This window comes from Chionomys nivalis, chromosome 11 (assembly GCF_950005125.1).
Source record: "Chionomys nivalis chromosome 11, mChiNiv1.1, whole genome shotgun sequence".
NCBI classification, from domain to species: Eukaryota; Metazoa; Chordata; class Mammalia; order Rodentia; family Cricetidae; genus Chionomys; species Chionomys nivalis.
This window is the reverse complement of record NC_080096.1, coordinates 63706382-63726187: the sequence shown is the minus strand read 5'-3', so window position 1 is coordinate 63726187 and position 19806 is coordinate 63706382. Positions and strand designations below refer to the sequence as shown.

At 39.2% G+C, this 19806-nt stretch overlaps 1 protein-coding gene across 12 annotated transcripts in view; it reads right to left on the bottom strand.

Moving 5' to 3' along the window:
* Mpdz (multiple PDZ domain crumbs cell polarity complex component) overlaps positions 1 to 19806 on the bottom strand; it is a 153655-nt gene that overhangs the window by 14668 nt on the left and 119181 nt on the right. For all 12 annotated transcript variants that reach the window (XM_057784818.1, XM_057784820.1, XM_057784816.1 and 9 more), the window contains 8 exons: positions 18653 to 18849; positions 17494 to 17585; positions 17132 to 17222; positions 7914 to 7994; positions 4538 to 4630; positions 4372 to 4446; positions 2598 to 2763; positions 416 to 561 (listed from right to left, as the gene is read on the bottom strand). In XM_057784818.1, the coding sequence (XP_057640801.1) occupies positions 416 to 561; positions 2598 to 2763; positions 4372 to 4446; positions 4538 to 4630; positions 7914 to 7994; positions 17132 to 17222; positions 17494 to 17585; positions 18653 to 18849 (941 nt within the window). The remainder of the gene's footprint in view (positions 1 to 415; positions 562 to 2597; positions 2764 to 4371; positions 4447 to 4537; positions 4631 to 7913; positions 7995 to 17131; positions 17223 to 17493; positions 17586 to 18652; positions 18850 to 19806) is intronic.

Sequence of the window (19806 nt, the reverse complement as noted above, 5' to 3'; positions counted from 1 at the left end):
TTAATGATAGAGAAATTTCAATATAGAACTCATAAAATATATAAAGCCATATGTGAATATAATAGATAAAGCACCATTATGATCTACAAATGGAAAAACTTTTAAAGTATTTTGACATGCCAAAATTATGTATAACGTATTTTCTATTCTTCTCAAAATGCAGCTGAGATAACCTGGGTATAAGGAAAAAGGAAGTTAAACAATGCCAAGGGCCAGTGAAGTGATACAAACACTCTGAATTTTATATGTAACAGAGTGTATTTAAGTCAGTCTTGGCTTAGTCAAAGTCATAATCCTAGTTTTTGTTGCCAATGATACTTGTTTTGTCCACCTGTATAACATTAAAGGGACAGAAACCTCCTCCTCATGGTCTCATGGACCACCCGAGTGTCCCCGAACTGGGTAGGATACTTACCAGTAGAGTGTCTGACCCCCCAACAATACTCAGGCCCAGTCCTGTTTGCCCTTTGGAAATCTCAATTGTTGTCACACAGCCAGGGATGATGGGGCAGGTGGCAGGGTCCGAAGCAAAGACTGCCGGTGTCGACGACCTGCTCGTACCTAAAAAGGAGTTTACAATGGATGAGCCACAAATCAAAATGGTTTAGGAAGAACACATGCCAAATTCGGCACACAAGTAACCTATGAGGATAGAGAAAGAGACTACAGAAAAGGCAACTTCATATCGGTCTTGAATATTTTCGCCATTTTGTATTTAAAATATCAAAGTAGTAAGACTAATTTATCATCATTAAACTGGAGGATAGGCATAAAATGCCTTGTTTTTTAATGTTATTTTGTATTTTTTTAAGTTGCTGGAGGTAAACAGGACAGAATATGAAAGAAAAGAAACTGAGAGTCAGGCTGAGCCTCTACTTTGAATTTTGTAGCCAACACTTCACCAGAACCGAGCACGCTTCCTATGAAAGAAGCATTCGTCACACTCAGAGCTGAGCTGGCCTGCACAGACTCGCAAGAAGCTCAAAATTAATTTTGGTCATGGTGATGTACCAGGGCTTGACAGTTTATTTGCTTGTTCTTTGTATCATGAAGCATCTCTTCTTAGTAATCAGTTCTGAGCATATTTGCACAGATATAAACGCATGCAAACATATTCACTTTATTCATTTCTTGTCCTTCTTGACTCTCATGTGGTACTTTTAGGCTTTTGACATTAAATCCTGCTATGTACCTTTCTGAATTAGACAGATAAGAACGCAGTGTGAAAAACTAAGGAAACTATGCCATGCCCTGTTTTCTGAGTGTGCACAAGACGCACTTTTTATTTCACAGGAAAGAGCAGGGTTAGGAGGGTCACTCTTGTTGAGTGGTGTGTGCTGTAGACAAGATACTTTCTTTTCAGGAAATCAGAAACAGATTATGCTCTTACTACAGAAGCGATTAAAAAATAGGTGCATGAGATTTTCATTTATGATAAGTTTTCATTGAACATTTCATATTTTATACACAATGCTATTTAGGATCCAACATTAAATGAGAAAAATCTTCATTAAAATATTAACAGTTACCTCAATGAATTTCCCAGCCCTTTTAAACAAGATTACTGTTATTAGAGATGTTTTATTTTAAGACGTTTCAATAGGTGTATTACAAATACTTTCAGCTTGTTTTTCCTTAACAAACTGTCAAATGAATGGAATATTTCAGTTTGTACTATAGGTCAAGAAAGTGTCTCCCATCCCCACCTTCCACAGAAAAGATAATGTTTAAATCATTTCTAAATGATGATTTAGAGAGTTTGGAGTTATTTATTATTTTATTATTCATGGACATTTTTCTTCATAAAGTAAGTCAAGTAATTTTTATCTATATATCTATCCATTTGTTTGTTTGTTTGTTTGTTTGAGACAGGGTTGCTCTGTGCAGCTCTGTCTGTCCCGGAATGAGCTCTGCAGACTAGGCTGACCTTGAACTCAGAGATTAGCCTGCCTCTGCCTCCTGAGTGATGGAACTAAAGGCATGTGCCACCATTAACAATTTGCTCCGTATACTAAATTATAAGTTCAGTGATAAAGAAAGCCTCACCCCTCAGCATCTCATCTAACACGAGCTTTCCATTTCCCCAAGCTACCAATTTGGGTCTATCACATACACGGCAATAGCTAACACTTTAAGCTTTAGTGTAACAGCAGCCAGTATTGACCCTAGTTGTGAAACAGCACAGTTACGCATTCACTTCCTATGTCAGGACACTGAAGCCAACAGCTCCTTTCCTGATCTACTAGCAGAGGTTAAAACATGCCAAGTCTGATCCTGTGCATTGTAATACTTGTAACTGCGTGTACTCTTAGCAAGAGCTTGAGAGCAAAGAAGACCACTACTTTGGTTTAGGGAGGGAGAGGCTGAGGCAGGCACCACAGCGGTTTCCTAAGGAATCACAGTTGGGCAACATATACACACAGGTCTACTGCCCAGGGACCCCACTTTCCTCAGTTATGCCCTCTTTAAACTGTTCAGTCACTAAAGACGCTTTGACTTTGGGTCCCTTGAAGCTGTCTTGTGAGCAGGCCTTCGCTGAAGGAAGACCTTCAATTGAGGTTGCCCTATGCTTAGGACTCTCACGAGTCAGTCCTTACTTGGGATGGCGTCTGGCTCCAGAGCTGGGACTGCAGGAGACTGGGACCTGTCTTTCCTTTCTCCACTGGCTGCAGAAGCTGCTGAGGGAACAGCCTGGCAAGCTGGATTCTCAGCTCGAACAGTCAGTTTTACAGTTGACTTTGCCGTCTTCAGAAGGCTGATGAACTGGCCGGATATTGATGTGGAGGAGAACAAAATTCAAAGACAAATGAGTGAACATATACAAATAAAAGCCACCAGAATTGTTGGAATATCTTTCGTGTATTCGTGTGTATATGCATGTGTACGTGTTTATGCGTGTGCATGGCTGAGTGTGCACAAGTGCATATGGGTAGGCATGTCAAGACCATTGGGTTTTCACTGGTTTGAGGCTCATAGATCAGGCTGAGCTGAAAGTCCAGGGAGCCCCAGAGAATTTCTGGTTTCTGCTTCCTCATCACAGGATTAGAAAAGCTGCATACCACCACGCCAATGTTTTATTTCTCTTTATCCTACTCCTCCTCTTCTTCTTTCTTTCAACATGAAATCAGACTATTCAACTCAAGTTCCTTACTTATGTTTAAAGATTTACTTATTTGTTATTTGGTGTGTGTGTATGTGTGTGTGTGTGTGCATGTGTGTATGCACAGATGTGTATGAAGGTGCCTGTGGAGTCTAGAAGAGGGTGTCAGATCCCTTGGAGTGGAGTTCAAAGTAGCTGGGAGCTGCCTGACATGGGTCCTGAACAGAACTTAGTTCTGCTGAGAGCATTCTTCACCACTGAACCTCGACTCTAGTCCCACAGGTTCAGATTCTTAGACACAACATTGGCCGAGCTAACTGCACAGACCCAGTGTTGCTGGGCTCTAACTCACCTGTTATCCAGAAAAAAGAGACAAATGATTTCCCTGTGGTTCCTGGAGAAGCCAAGAACAGAATAGCTCCTCTAGTTCTTCAACTGTCCAATGAGAATGCGGCTATTGCTAATTTCTATTCTCCTAGAATAGCTCTGTCGAGATTCTTTTTTATATTAGTATACTGGGGGAGTGGCTTTCAGCTTATTACATTTCTAATCAAGTTTCTCCATTTCCCTAGATCCCTACAATGCTAGATGACACAGACAGCAATTCACCTACTCTCTGATTCTGCAAGGGATCTGATGCAGCACCCACAAACACACTGATGGGTACGTGGTAAAAGCAGGGCAGAAAACTAAGCAACAGCAAAGCCAATGCAAATGCAAAGCAAAATCAGATATATAGGTTAAAGACCCAAGCTTTAGTTACTTTAAGTTTAGTTACTTTAAGTTTCTTGATGGTCCTTGAAGGTGTGGCAGAGGCTTATCCCATCCAAGGAAAACAAGGCTTTTTCCCTGGCACTTACATACAAATAGTATCACTCAGACTCCAAATACAAAGATCTGTTCAACACCAACAAATATCAGGCATGTAATGGTGGCATCTTCAAATCTATTTAATAACAATATACTTGACTAAGGGAAAACATTCATAGGGAAAATATGCCCTCATTCTCAATCCAAAGTGAGGCACTGTTTAATAGTTACAGATTTATCAAAAGAAAACAGGCAACATTTATCAAACATAACTGTAAATATTAAATAATTTATCAGGTAGAATCATAACATCATCTTGATTAGAAAATAGATATAAAAATTGGGACACCCTCTTTTTGGAAATCCATTTGACATATCTAACCAGCCTTAATTCCTATGCCCTGACTTGAGCCAGGACAAAGAAGGGGTTGGTAGTGCCACTGCCTTTATTGCAAAAATACCTTCTCAACAGGATAGCCAACAACAACTTCATCATCTACAGCCAAGATCTGATCTCCAGCTTTCAGCCGTCCATCCTATGGGGAAATGTAGAAGACCTGAGTCAACGTTTCAGAGCAATTCCCCCTTCTGCCACTTCTCAGCGGCGAGAAAGTCAAAGAGTGTCACCTTGGCGGCTCCTCCGTGCTCAGTTAGACTCTTGACGATGACTCCACTGAGGGTGTCTTCCTCACTGATAGCAATACCCAAACCTCCTTGATCCTAGAGGAGTAGATGAAGGTTAGTCAGGAACATGGACATGGATTTATTTTACTCAAATGTAAAGATGCAGAGTCCCAATGACCCGGCATACCATCAACCCAAATGTTACAGAAGCAATTATGCAGGAGGCTCTAAGCCTCATCACCATCTGTTACTCCACATTCCTCATTCACAGGAACTAGGATGCAACAAGTGCCTGTTTTGTTTATTGGGGTTTGTGGTAATTAGTTATGTAAAAAGGTAAGCAGCTTCAAAAGTGCAAACTGAGTAACACTAGTCATGTCTATAATTGATTATTATAGTCAGTCCTTGGCTGGAATATGCATGTGACCTGGGCTGGTAGTTAGGGTGGATCTTGTGACGATTGGGAAAACAGACACTCTTACCTCCCTCATCACATGTAAAAGAGGTGACACAGGCCTTAACTATGGCATGCAGCCATTCTACGGCTATAATAAAGATCAGTCTTGGAATCAATAGGATAGGACTGTACATGATTATGCAGAAAGACCTGGTCCTTGATGACACTAGTGAGTCTTAGAATCAATCCTGCTTGAAGACCAACCTGATAAAAGAAGTCCAAAAATAATCTACTAAGCCTGATGGAATTAATTTTCTCCTGTTCATTACTTTCTGCTTGTGGTTTTTGTTGTTGTTTGCAATAGAAATTCTAAAGGAACAGTAAGGCAAACATCTGCGTGCATAATACACCCTAACACTACTAAAGACATATACTGTAGACAAACAGCTGAAATATGGGAAGCGAGAGTGGGATGGGTGTGCATTTTCCTGCCTACTAACTTTTCAGTTAGAAGGGCCACAGTCTAGAGGGCCCTTCCTCAGGAGGAGAAGACACAAGAAACACTGTCTTGAGCTAGTTTAAAAAGTTCCAACATGCAGTGCGATTCTGGAGCAATCATGTAGTCACATACTTAGAAAACTGGCAACAAGAACCGCAGGAGAGACTGAACTGAACGAACTACCACCATCATCAGAAAGTGAAAGGTTCTTTAAAATTCAAAAGAAAACTGTGTAATTTTATTTGAGGCTTTCCACTATGCAAAACTGATCCTGATTTCTGGCAATCATAGAACCTGTGCTTGCTATAATGTATAGTAACTTTCCTAGGGTAAAGAGTACTAAAAATAAATTTTTGGTCAAGGTTTTCTGATTAATTAAACTAGCATCACAGAAAGCCATTCTACTTTATTTTGTATTTGTATGCCCATTTTAAAAAAGTAGTTTTTAGAAGAAAAAAGATTGTTTCTCCAAACAAATATAATTTGGAACTTTCTGGAGGGTTAAAGGACAAAGGACTTGAGACAAGTCACCAATATTAGAATGATGTGGGATGTGCATTGTATATGTGTTGCTTTTATTGGCTAATGAATAAAGCTGTTTTGGTCAATGGCTTAATGGAGTAAATCCAGATAGAGATATACAGAGAGAGTAGGCAGAGTCAGAGATATGCCATGTAGCTGCTGAAGGAGGCAGATGTGATGTAGTTGCCCAAGAAGCAAGAGCTAACAAACCACATGCCTCATGGCAAAATACAGGGTAATATAAATGGGTTAATTTAAGATATAGGAGCTAGCTAGAAATATGCTTGAGCCATTGGACAAAGAGTGTTGTAGTTAATATAGTTTCTGTGTGATTATTCAGGTCAGGGCAGCTGGGAAACAAGAGAGCAGTCTCCAACTAGATGAGAAGGCTCTTGTGTCTCCACTGCACTGCCTATCAGTCCCATGCCATCTCAGAAAGAGGCAGGCACAGGTTCAGCACAAGGTGCCACTAGCCATTTACACAAAGATCTCTGCAAAGGAAGATCCAAGGACACATTCTATAGGCCATTCAGAATCTCACAGATTTAAAAATGACTATGAAAGCAATTATGGGGAATTGGATCCTGACAAGTGCTTTATTTATTTCACTTAATGTTCAGAATAGGATTTCCACATTAATGTGTAATTTCTCCTTTATAGATAAGGAAAGTGAACCCAAAGGACTTAGTGACTCCAAAGTTCCCAACAGAAATCCTGAAAACTCATCATTTCCTCTTTGTCTAGCTTATTTTTTAAAAAATTCTTAAATATTATCCCTATTCCCTTTGGCAATTGATAAGAGAATACATTCCAGCTCCCTGATATTTTCCTTTACAATAAAACTCAGTTTAAATGAAGGTTTTGTGAATAAGGTGCTGATGTTTTCAAGGTCTTGGATTTTCAACAGAGCAACAACGTCAGAAAAGGAAGTACATTGACTAGGCATCTGTGAATGAATCAGCAGGAGGGTAAAGAGAGGACAAAGCTCATGCTATAGCATGAAGCAATACTGCTCCAGATCTCATCCAACCCAACAATAATTGACAGGGTGGCCCCAATTTCAGAAGAAGAAAGAAGAAAATGAGCTTCAAGAGTCATCTGAGATCTTTCAGGGTGTGATGTGCTTCTTGTGGACAAAGCAGGCTTCTGTCTACCTCACTGCTAAGGGCCAGACAAAAGTATTGCCTGATCTGTTTGAAAAGATTGTTTAAAAGGTTCTGAGCGAGGGATGAAAGGAATTCAAACAAGTATGGAATAACTCAGCTAGACAGGAAGAGAGAACACCAGTGCCAGCAATGAGATAACCTTTATTCTATCCTAACAACTATCATAATGCTTACTACGTGTGTGTGTGTGTGTGTGTGCCCATGCACATATATATCAGGTACTAGATGCACCATCTATGTGTGGATTGATCACTATAACTACAGAATGAGTACTACTTTGATTTTCAGTATAAGTTCTAGTAGGTAAAAACATGTTTCTTTCCAGCAAACAACTTCTGTATAGCAAGCAGTATTTGAACCTGAAAATCAGACTTTCTCCAGGTCAACACCTCACCGAGTGCCAGCCTATCAGCTGAACTTGTCACTATTTCAGTTTTATGAACCTGTCTTTTCATTATTGCATCTACTGAGCAGCATCTCAGTAAATACATTTCATATTTTGAAGTAACACTAACATCAGGAAAAGCTGGGCCATAGTACAGGACCAATTAGCACAGCTGGACTCAGGCTTTACTGTACACCACCATCACTGTGGGTTATTAAAGCAGATTTCCAGGCCCACCTCAGACCTCCTCACTCAGAGGAAGCTCTGGATGTGTCCCAAAGCCCGCATTTCTAACAGGACCCCAGATGGTGTAGATGCTGCTCTCTAGAGACCAAGCTTCATGGAGCCAGCAAACAAGACCAGCGTGTGAGGGTACTCAACCATTTTATTCCCAGTCAAAGTGGATGTACCTTGGGAAGCTCCAGATGGTACACGTTTGTGAATGAACTGATGTCCACAGCTGCCGCAGAAGTGGTAACACTTGGTGCCACCTGACAAAGAAAAATGTCCAAATGTAACTGTCAGGTATATTTGTTTGTTTAAATGTAAGTATCATTTAATCAAATTATTTCATGCTATCTATTACTTCTATTTTAATATCTGATGGTAATTATGCATGTTTTATATTAAAATGCTTGGGAGGTGAGATTGGGCAGTAATTGTTTTTGTAGCATAGCACACACGGATGGCTCTGATATCTGTTTAAGTTTACTCCATAATGGAGTCCAGTAGAGGCCTGCTTTCTGACAGAAAAGACGTCATGCATCATTCTTTCTCTACAAGTTATGATAAGTATTCGGAAATTATTAAATGCTTTCCCTAAAAGTCATTAAGCTATAATATTTAAGGGACGGAGTTGGTGCAATATGAAAATATGCATTTGCCATATATAACTTTATAACTTGCCCATCTTAGGTCTTACAAGGAAGCAGCTTAAAGCAGACTATGATTTCTTTATCGGTCTTACACCTGAGTAAGTCCTCTGCTCAAACATTCATTGAAGGAAGACTGAATCCTGCCCCCACCTTCTGCTACTGGTATAATCCCATGGTTCCTCTAAGTTTAAGCTCTTCTGTCTCTGCTATCTTCTTTTATTGTTCTTAGACACAAATCCAAATGTTTCTCAATTCAAACAAAAACTACCAACAAAATGTAACTCTTTGTGACACTCCAGCTGCGCTTTCTCTTTCTTTGTTGTCATTTGCTCTCCCATCATCACCCAGTTGTAGGTCCAAGGGTGGATCTATCTCTATCACTGTCTTGTTCTTAGACTGCTCTGCAGCATCTCTGGCTATGGGACCCACTGTGCTCTCCTCCACGGCTCTGGTGTACAAGGGCCTATTTGGTGTAGGAGGTCCTTCTGTTTATGTGTTGCGTTCATTGGTTAATGAATAAAGAAACTGCCTTGGCCCTTTGATAGGGCAGAACTTAGGTAGGGACAAACAAGCAGCCCTCTCCTTGCAACACCTACTGGTTCTTTCACCCTTTGTGATTTTTTTTTACCTTCTTCCTTAATGTTCACATTGCACAGGCTGCCTGTTGCTCTCTTCTCTTCTAATGCCCTTTGTAAGGCAGTATTTTCAGCCCCCAGGGCCAACAAATCAATATGCTCTGTGGGGAGTTGTCTCTAAACACCACACCACATATCCGAATGTACCTTTTGCAGGCTTTCCCAACCTGCATCCTGGTCAATGATGCAAGTGGAAAAAGCCACAGCAGTAGTAAAAGCACAAGCAGTCCACAAATGGTCTCATACACCAGTTCCCAACAGGCAGCCTGTTGTAGCCAGTGGGAAGGTTATGGAAAGATAAGCTCCTCCTTAGTAGGTTCACAGGTAGTGAAGTCTGCTATGTGGGAGAAAGCCTTGTATTTCCTTCCATTTTAACCACTGTTTCACTCTTTACCCAAACCATCAAACTGTTCAAGAAAAGTCTATTGAATGAAAACTTCACAACTTTTTTTCTCAATAAATGTATCTGTGTGGGCATGACTATTATTGGATTAGGTCTAAAACCTCTGAGGTGAATTCTTCTTCCCTTATTGTACTAGGGAGTCTTCATTGGATTTTCTCCTGAACTGCTTCTGTTTCTGTAATTCTTTGAACTTCATTTCTCAGCCCTGAAATGCCAGATAGTATATATTTTGAAATTATAACCATGATTCATTTATGTAGAGGGTATAAGGTCCCCTGATCACGGATAAGCACTAGAAAAACTAAGAATGTTGAACATATAACTTGTCTCCTCAACAGAAGAGAGCTGTATGCCTATTCTAAGGCCAGGAAGCTAGAAGTTGATGTTGTTGATATCCTGGAAATCAGTGCTATTTGTAGGGCCTGGCCACACATGCATACCCCAGACTATTGTGTTTACTCCATATTCTTCCACCGTACACCTTTATCTTGAGTACTGCCTCTCAGTCAATAGAACCCATACTTAGGGAGATGTCACATGTACTTTATAGCCTGGTGACCACTCTGCTTTCTTGGTTCAAAATCATACCAGTCCTAGGCCCTTAAGCTAAGCTATGGAACCCACTTCATGGTAGAAGTCATGTGAACTTTGCAAAAGAATTTTGATGTAGTCACACCTTAAGCTTTATTGTACACATGGGGTTGAGATAACTGTTACCAGGAAATGTTTTTCCAAAATTGTACTGTACTTAATTAAATATGTCTAAAATAAACTGACTAGGGTCGGACACCAGAGGTTTGAATCAGCCCAACTAAGTTGTGTTAAACTGGGTTCCTTCTTTCCTCCCAGTTCCTTTCTCTGTCAGCAGTAGACCCTCCCTTGACAAACTCATTTAAAACAGAATTTTCATGATGATGGAAGCGGAAATGGATGGCCTTCGCAGTGGTTCTCAAGATCTGAGCATGTCTCCTTTCTCAGTGTCCCTTTCTCGCCACTCCACATTACTTTCCCCATGCCATTCATTAACAATATTTGTAGTTTCAGGTTCAGATAGTCGCTGGAGCGTGTGCTCTTCCTTATCCTATGTATTCTACCCACAGTGCTTTTGTCCCCTAATTCCCCACCATATTCTTCACATGTAACTTCCCCATAAAGTCTCTCTCTAGTGCAGAGCACACCAAACTTTTCCTCTTATTACTGCATAAGCAGGCTCTTCAGGTGGCCTCTGTAAAAAGTAGTATGCTATTTGGTGGTAGCAACTTGAACATTAAAGTTATACCTTTAGAGAGGACCAAAAAGTGAGTGATCACCTATACAGTGGGGCACCTTATGCTCTATGCCCTCAGTATTGTAGCAAAACCCCAGGCCCCTCCCTTACCTGCCTCAGCCTGTCAGGCCAGGCAGTAGACAAGTTTCCTGCAGGTAGGCTGCTCCAACACCCCCAACCCATGGATTGGACCCTGTAAAATACAAGCCCTGCTCCACCCCCAAACCCTCCAATCCCCCATCACCTCAGAAGAACTCTGAAGCACAGGCTGTGACTGCACAGAGAGGAAGAAGAGAGTGGACCAAAAAAGTCTTCAGTGGTTACACAACGGTTAGACAAACAGCAACAGTACAGAGTAGACCAAGAAATGCTCTCAAAGACACAGAGAACAACTGAAAAGACTGGACCAAGAGCCAAAGACACTGCCTGCACCAATTGAGGGAAGGGATGGGTAGGCATCAATGCAAGAATTCATTCAACAACCTGAAAAGCAACACGATACATCAGAACCCAGTGGTCATACAACAGGAACACTTGATCATCCTAACCTAGAAGAAGCAGAAGAAAATAAATTTAAATGTAACTTTGAAAATGATGGAGACCTTTAAAGAGGAAATAAAAAATACCTTTAAAAAAATTGAGGAAGGGGCTGGAGAGATGGCTTAGTGGTTAAGAGCATTGCCTACTCTTCTAAAGGTCCTGAGTTCAATTCCCAGCAACCACATGGTGGCTCACAACCATCTGTAATGAGGTCTGTTGCCCTCTTCTGGCTGGCCTCCAGGCATACAAGCAGACAGAATATTGTATATAAAATAAATTTTAAAAAAAAAGAAATTGAGGAAAAGACAGAAAATATTGGAAGAAATCAATAAATCTCTTAAAGAAACCCAGGATTACCAAGAAAAGCAATTAAACAGTGAACCAAACAGCCCAAATAGTTCAAGATTTGAAAACTTAAATAGAGGCAAAAAAGAAAAGATAAACCTAGGTAATTCTGGATATCGAAAATCTAGGTAAACAAATAGGAACTACAGATGCAAGCATAACCAACATAATACAAGATCTAGAAGAGAGAATCTCATGTGTTGATGATACTATAGAGGAAATAAACTCATCGGTCAAAGAAAATGTTAAATCCAACAAATTCTTAACACAAAACATCCAGGAAATATGAGACACCATGAAAAGACCAAAACCTAAGAAGAAGGAGGATAACTCCAGCTCAAAGGCATAGAAAATATATTCAGTAAAATCATAGAAGAAAACTTTCCCAACCTTAAGTATAAGCCTACAAAGGTACAAGAAGCTAACAGAACACCAAATAGACTGGACCAAAAAAGTCCCCTCCATATAAAATCAAACTGAAAAGCATACAGAAGAAAGATTATTAAGAGATAAAAAGGAAAAAGGCCAAGTGACATATAAAGGCAGATTTATCAGAACTACACCTGACTTCTCAATGGAAACCAAGAGAGTCAGAAAGTCCTGGACAGATGTGTTGCAGACATTAAGAGACCATGGATGCGAGCCCAGGCTACTATACCCAGCAAAGATTTTCATCACCATCAGTGGAGAAAACAAGATATTCCATGACAAAACCAGATTTCCACAATACTTATCCCTACAGAAAGTACTAGAAGGAAAACTCAAACCAAAGGAAGCTAACTGCACCCACAAAAACACAGGAAACAGATAACCTCCCACCAGCACACCTCAAAGAAGGGAAACATACAAACACTACCAATGAAAAATAACAGGAATTAACAATCACTGGTCATTAATATCTTTTAATATCAATGGACTCAATTCACCTATAAAAAGATGGGCTAAGAGAATGAATACAAAAGCAGGATCCATCCTTGTGCTGTACACAAGAAACACACCTCAACCTCAAAGACAGATATTACCTCAGTTTAAGGGCTGGGAACAGATTTTCCAATCAAATGGAAACAAGCAGGTATAGCTATCTTAATATCTAACAAAATAAACTGTAGTAAAGGAGGCTTCTTGTTGATTCCCAGCTGCTTAGACTCCTGAAATAATTACACAGAAACTGTATTAATTAAATCACTGCTTGGCCCATTATTTTTAGCTTCATATTTGTTAACTCTTATATCTTAATTTAACCCATTTCTAGCAATCTGTGTATCACCTGGAGGTCATGGCCTACCAGCAAGGTTTCAGCAGGTCTGATTCCGGCGGAGGCTCCATGGCTTCTCCCTGACTCTGTTTCCTTCCTCCTAGCATTCAGTTTAGTTTTCCCTACCTACCTAAGTACTGCTCTATCAACAGACCTAAAGCAGCTTCTTTATTAACCAATGGTATTCACAGTATACAGAGGGAAATCCCACTTCAATAAACTTCAAACTAAAATCAATCAGAAGAGATGGAAAAGGACCCTTCATACTCATCACAGAAAAAAATCCATCAAAATGAAGTCTCAATCCTGAATATCTATGCCTCAAATACTAGAGCATCCACATATGTAAAAGAAACATTATTAAAGCTTAAATTGCATATCAAACCCCACACACTTATAGTAGGAGACTTCAACACCCACTCTCTCCAATGGACAGGTCAACCAGGCAGAAACTTAAAAGAGAAATAAGAAATTAATATATAGCATGACACAAATGGAATTAACAGACATCTATAGAACATTTCACCCCAAAACAAAAGAATATACCTTCTTCTTAGCACCTTATGGAACCTTCTCTAAAACTGATTACATACTCGGTAACAAAGCAAACCTCAAAAGATACTAAAAAATTGGAATACCCCCCTGTATCTTATCAGATCATCATAGTTCAGCATTAGAATTCAACAACACTAATTGCAGAAAGCCTACAAACACATGGAAATTGAATAGTGCTCAATTGAACCACCCCGGGTCAAGGAAGATATAAAGAAAGAAACTAAAGACATCCGAGAAATCAACCAAAATGAAGGCACAATTTACCTGAACCAATGAGACACCATGAAAGCAGTGCTAAGAAGAAAGTTCATAGCAATAAGTGCCTACAGAAAGAAAGTGGAGAAATCTCACACTAGCAACATAACAGCACACCCGAAAGCTGTAGAACAAAAAGAAGTAAACTCACCCAGGAGTAGTAGACAACAGAAAAACAAATTGAGGACCAAATTAAGAAAATCAGAAATAAAAAGTGGGATATAACAATAGAAAAGGAGGAAATCCAGAGAATCATTAGTTTATAATACAAAAACCTGTACTTCACAAAAGTAGAAACTGTAAAACAAATTGACATTTTTTTTGATAGGTATCACATACCAAAGCTAAATCAAAACCAGGGGAGCAATTTCAATAGACCTCTAACCTGCAAGGAAATAGAAGCAGTCATCAAAAGCTTCCTAACCAAAAAAAGCCCAGGGCCGGATGGTTTCAGTACAGAATTCTATCAGAACTTCAAACAAGAGCTAATAAATATAGTCCTCAAATTGTTCCATATAATAGAAACAGAAGGAACATTCTGAAACCATTTTTATGAGGCTACAGTTACCCTGAGACTGAAACCACAGAAAAACTCAACCCAGAAAAAGAATTACAAACCAATCTCCCTTGTGAACATCGATGCAAAAATACTCAATAGTATACTGGCAAACCAAATCCAAGAACACATGAAAAAAAATCAAAAATCATCCACCATGATCAAGTCAGCTTCATCTCAGAGATGCAGAGATGGTTCAACATACAAAAATCTATCAATGTAATGCACCATATAAATAAACTGAAAGAAAAAAAAACATATGATCATCCCATTAGACGCTGAAAAAGCATTCAACAAAATCCAACACCCCTTCATGAAGAAGGTCTTGGAGAAATCAGGGATAAAAGAAACATATTTAAACATAATAAAGTCAATATACAGCAAGCTGACAGCTAAAATCAACTTAAATGGAGAGGAACTCAAAGCGACTTCACTAAAGTCAGGAACAAGATTCATATTTATTCAACATAATTCTTGAAGTTCTAGCTATAGCAATAACACAACAAATCGAGATCAAGGAGATACAAATTGGAAAAGAAGTCAAACTTTCACTATTTGCAGATGATATTATAGTATGTATAAATGATCCCCAAAAATATATCAGGGAACTCCTACAGCTGATAAATGCCTTCAGTAATGTGGTAGGATACAAGATCAACTAAAAAAATAAAAATCAGTAGCCCTCCTATATACATGATAAAAAAGCTGAGAAAGAAATCAGAGAAACAGCACCATTCACAATAGCCATAAATAACATAAAATATCTTGGGGTAACACTAACCAAAGAAGTGAAAGCCCTGTTCAACAAGAACAACTCTTTGAAAAAAAATTGAAGAAGATACCAGAAAAAAAGATCTCTCATGCTCTTGGATAGATAGAATCAACATAATAAAAATGCAATCCTACCAAAAGCAATATATAGATAGATAGATAGATAGATAGATAGATAGATAGATAGATAGATAGATAGAAAGATAGATAAGATAGATAGATAGATATAGATAGATAGATAGATAGATAGATAGATAGATAGATAGATTCAATGTAATCCCCATCAAAATCCCAACACAATTCTTAACATACCTTGAAAAAACAATACTCAACTTCATATGGAAAAGCAAAAAACCCAGAATAGCCAAAACAACCCTGTATAATAAAGGAACTTCCGGAGCCATCACCATCCTTGACAACAAACTTTATTACAGAGCTACAGTAATGAAAACAGCCTAGTATTGGCATCAAAACAGACAGGTTGACCAGTGGAATCAAATCAAAGACTCGGATTATTAATTCATACACCTATGAACACCTGATTTTTGACAAAGAAGCTAAAATTATGCAATGGTAAAGCATCTTCAACAAATGGTGCTGGCATAACTGAATGTCAACATGTAAAAGAATGAAAATAGATCCATATCTATCCCCACGTACAAAACTCAAATCTAAATGGATTAAAAACCTCAATATAAGTCTGACCACAATGAATTTGATAGAAGAGAAAGTGGGAAGTAGCCTTCAATGGATGGGCACAAGAGACCACTTCCTAAATATAACACCAATAGCACAGACACTGAGAACACCAATAAATAAATGGGACCTCTAGAAACTAAGAAGCTTCTTTAAAGCAAAGGACACAGTCAAACAGACAAAAGGCAGCCTACTGATGGGAAAAGATCTTCACCAACTCTACATCAGAAAAAGGACTGATCTCCAAAATATATAAAGAACTCAAGAAATTAGACATCAAAATACCAAATAATTCAATTTAAAAAATGGGATACAGGCCGGGCGTGGTGGCGCATGCCTTTAATCCCAGCACTTGGGAGGCAGAGGCAGGCGGATCTCTGTGAGTTCGAGACCAGCCTGGTCTACAAGAGCTAGTTCCAGGACAGGCTCCAAAACCACAGAGAAACCCTGTCTCGAAAAACCAAAAAAAAAAAAAAAAAAAAAAAAAAAAAAAAAAAAATGGGATACAGATCTAAACAGAAAATTCTCAACAGAAGAATCTTAAATGGCCAAAAGACACTTAAGGCAGTTTCTTTCCTTAGCCATCAGGGAAATGCAAATCAAAATGACTCGGAGATACCATGTCAGTATGGCTAAGATCAAAAAACACCAAAGATAGTTAATGCTGGAGAGAATGTAGAGTAAGAGGAACATTCCTTCATTGCTGGTGGGAATGCAAACTTGTACAGCCACTCTGGATATCAGTATGGTGGCTTCTCAGAAAATTGGGAATCACCCTGTCTCAGGACCCAGCAATACCACTCTTGGACATATACTCAAAGGATGCTGAATCATATTACAAGGACATTTGTTCAACTATGTTCATAGAAGTATTATTTGTAATAGCCAGAACCTGGAAACAACCTATATGCCCCTCAACAGGAGAATGAATAAACAAATTTGATACATTTACACAATGGAGTACTACTCAGCAGTAAAAAAAAAAACAATGACATCTTGAAATTTGCATGAAAATGAATGGAACTAAAAAAAATCATCAGAGTAAGGTAACTCAGACACAGAAAGATGAGCATGGTATGTTCAACTAATAAGTGGATACTAGTTTAAGTGTACTGGTAGCTAGATCGTATATCTTAAGTTAGACCATTTCTATTAATCTGTGTATGGCCACAAGGTCATGGTTTACTGGACAAAGTTCAGTGTCTGTCTCCTCCAGGGGCTACATGGCGACCCACTGACTCCACCTACTTTCTCTGCCAGCATTCAGTTTAGTTTTCTCACCTAGTTCTATTCTGCCCTGACATAAGCCCAAGCAGCTTCTTTATTCATTAACCGATAAAAGCAGCACATATATAGGACATCCTACATCAAAGAAAAAAAAGATTGCACCTTATCTTTGAAACCCTATATGTTTTATAACAGCCAAATTAATGAGGTGTATCAATCAAATTTTCTTAGGAAAAAATTACAGATACCTCCTTATCTTGAGGACTTTCTGCGATAGAAGGCAGAGGGTCTGCTGCATTTCCAGGACATACAGCCATCTGGTTCACTGCATCCTCATTTCTAAAAGAATGTAAGAATCTATCAGTCCATTATATCATGATATTATTCCATCCTCTATCTTGAAGAGTCATAAAGATTAAAGATTATTAGAAACAAAGTCTCTTCTAACACCAAAATTATATATATATATATATATATATATATATATATAGTGTGTGTGTGTTTATGTATGCATGCATGTGTTTATATGTATGTTTTCTTTTCACTGAAGATAATTCAGAGGTGAAATGCTAACTAAGCATTTAGTAAAGCAAACAGAGAAGATGCTTACCTGATAAAAATTATTTTTACTTTAGATGGAGCACATTTAATGATCGATGAAGCATTCTGATGACTTCGGCCATACAATATTTGGCCATTGATCTATGAGGAATAAGTATCATTAGTTCAACCTAAAATTCTTCATTTCTTTAGTTTTTACCCCTTGTCTAGTTAATAAAAAGTAAATTGCTCTCTTTATTGTATTATATCCATTTTTCTTATCCAGAACACAAACAAAAATTTGGATGATGAATATACAGGCTCTCACATACAAAGCTGTCAGTAAGGTGACATACATGAACTCTGATAGCTCTGGGCAGTTTGTGGAAACACCATGTTGACCAAATAGGGAGAGAAGACAATTTCCTGACAGACAAGGGCTCGGTGGCCTGCAAAGACCAACTGGGTAAGCTCACTACAACATCTCTCACTTGTTCTTAAGAAGCACGTCCTGGGAAAAAGGGTATTTAAATTCCTGTCAAGGGGGCTCATGGCACAGCAGCAGACTGTAAGCAGCACAATGCTCTACGGAAATGAATCTGCCAGCCCAGGTGTCCAGTCCGTGAGCCACTGCGACCAGAGCTAGTCCAGACAGCAGAGAAATACAAACACATGGAAGAGCACCAAGGCAGTGTAAAGTCATGCTGATTCTGTGTCAGGATGCATGGAGAAAGCAAAGTCTCAACACTATAAAGTGCGGTCTGTAGAGCTATTTTGTCTGGCAGGCATAGTTACTGCATACATTAGCCTTGACTGACCTCATTGCACCTCGTCCCCAATACTTATTTCATTAGGGATTCAACATCCAGAAGGTCCAGTGGGTGAACAACATTACTGTTGAATGCTTGGTCATTTGGCATTTCAAAAACTCGTAGTAAAAATAAGGCACACACACAAAAATGTTTTTGAAGTGTGATTTTTATTGCTATCTTGGGGCAAAAACTGTTTCTGGTACTGCAGAGTCATGACCTTTAATTTGAGTTAATGGGACACAAACTGTGTTGGAGAGATTTGGTGTGGAGCCAAATTCGCTGCACTGCAGCAGTTTTATTGGGCAATGGATGGTTTTGTTAGTCACTGCACAATGTCTGGGTGACTTTCTGGAAACTGATGTTTCCACTGTACCTATGAAGCCAAGAGCAAATTTGAAACTGTCTACCAACACCTACCTCTAGAAGCTCATCAGCAATCTGTAGTCGGCCATCTCGTCCTGCTGCTCCCGTGGGATCAATCCCCACTATAAACACACTCATTCTGGTTCGGTCTTTGTTCCCAGCAAGACTTAGACCCAAACCGCTATGACCTTTCTCCAGCTCAATCATGTGGAGCTGGCCTGTTAGAGTTCCATAACGCTCTTGGATATTTTCTACACGTAACAATAAATGCATTTACAGTTAATTCACAGCCAAATGCTTTACTATAAAACTTATTTAGATTTATCTTACGAGACATTATTTGCTTCAAAATGATTTCTTGGCATTTAAAAGTTAGACAGACGTGCTGCTTGGACATCAGGTTTGTTTTCTCAGAATAACCAATCTGAGAGACTTCGTTGCACTGAGGGTATGCACAACATAACATGAGACTAACCTGTTCACCTTGGGAACATATTAACCAGTTCTCCATGCTGGCACTGGGTCCAAGAGAAGTGATTCAAATTTATAAACTCTCAGAAGACTATGATTAAACCAGAAAAACCAACTGATCACTTGGGGAGGAGAACAGGGCTAAAGTACCTAGAATACTTTTGTTTACTGGGCAGTGGAAGCTTCTCCAACAGAGGAAAATCTGTATTGTGTGTCACACCATGCTGAGCAACTACTCAGAAGGAAGAGAGTGGGATTCCCTGGTGTACAGAGCCATCGGGCCAGGACAAGTCAATATACCCGTCTCAGTTTTAAGTAATCTGCGCTGACTACTCGATACCAGCTGTCTTGCTCAATAGTTTGTCTACCAAAAACCCATGCCAGTGTCACCTGATTCGCCTAGCCCTGTTGCCCATGTCATCTTAGGAACCTGGCCCTGATAAGCAAGTCAATCAGGTCACATGAATAATCATAAGTTCTTATTTTAAGCCATTATGTTTTGTAGCAACCTGATTTCAGAAACACACAACCACCTATAAGATTGGGTAACTTTGACTAGGTGATCACATTTGATCAGTCATCTCTTAGAAAAATACTACAGGGTTAATGACCTTATGCACTTATGTTGGTACTTTCCCACAGCAGTTAAACATCTCTGAAACCCTTTCACAATGAACCAGGGTAACTTTGATGTTCTATGCACTGTAGACTTTTTAGAACCCATGTTCTGTTTTTGG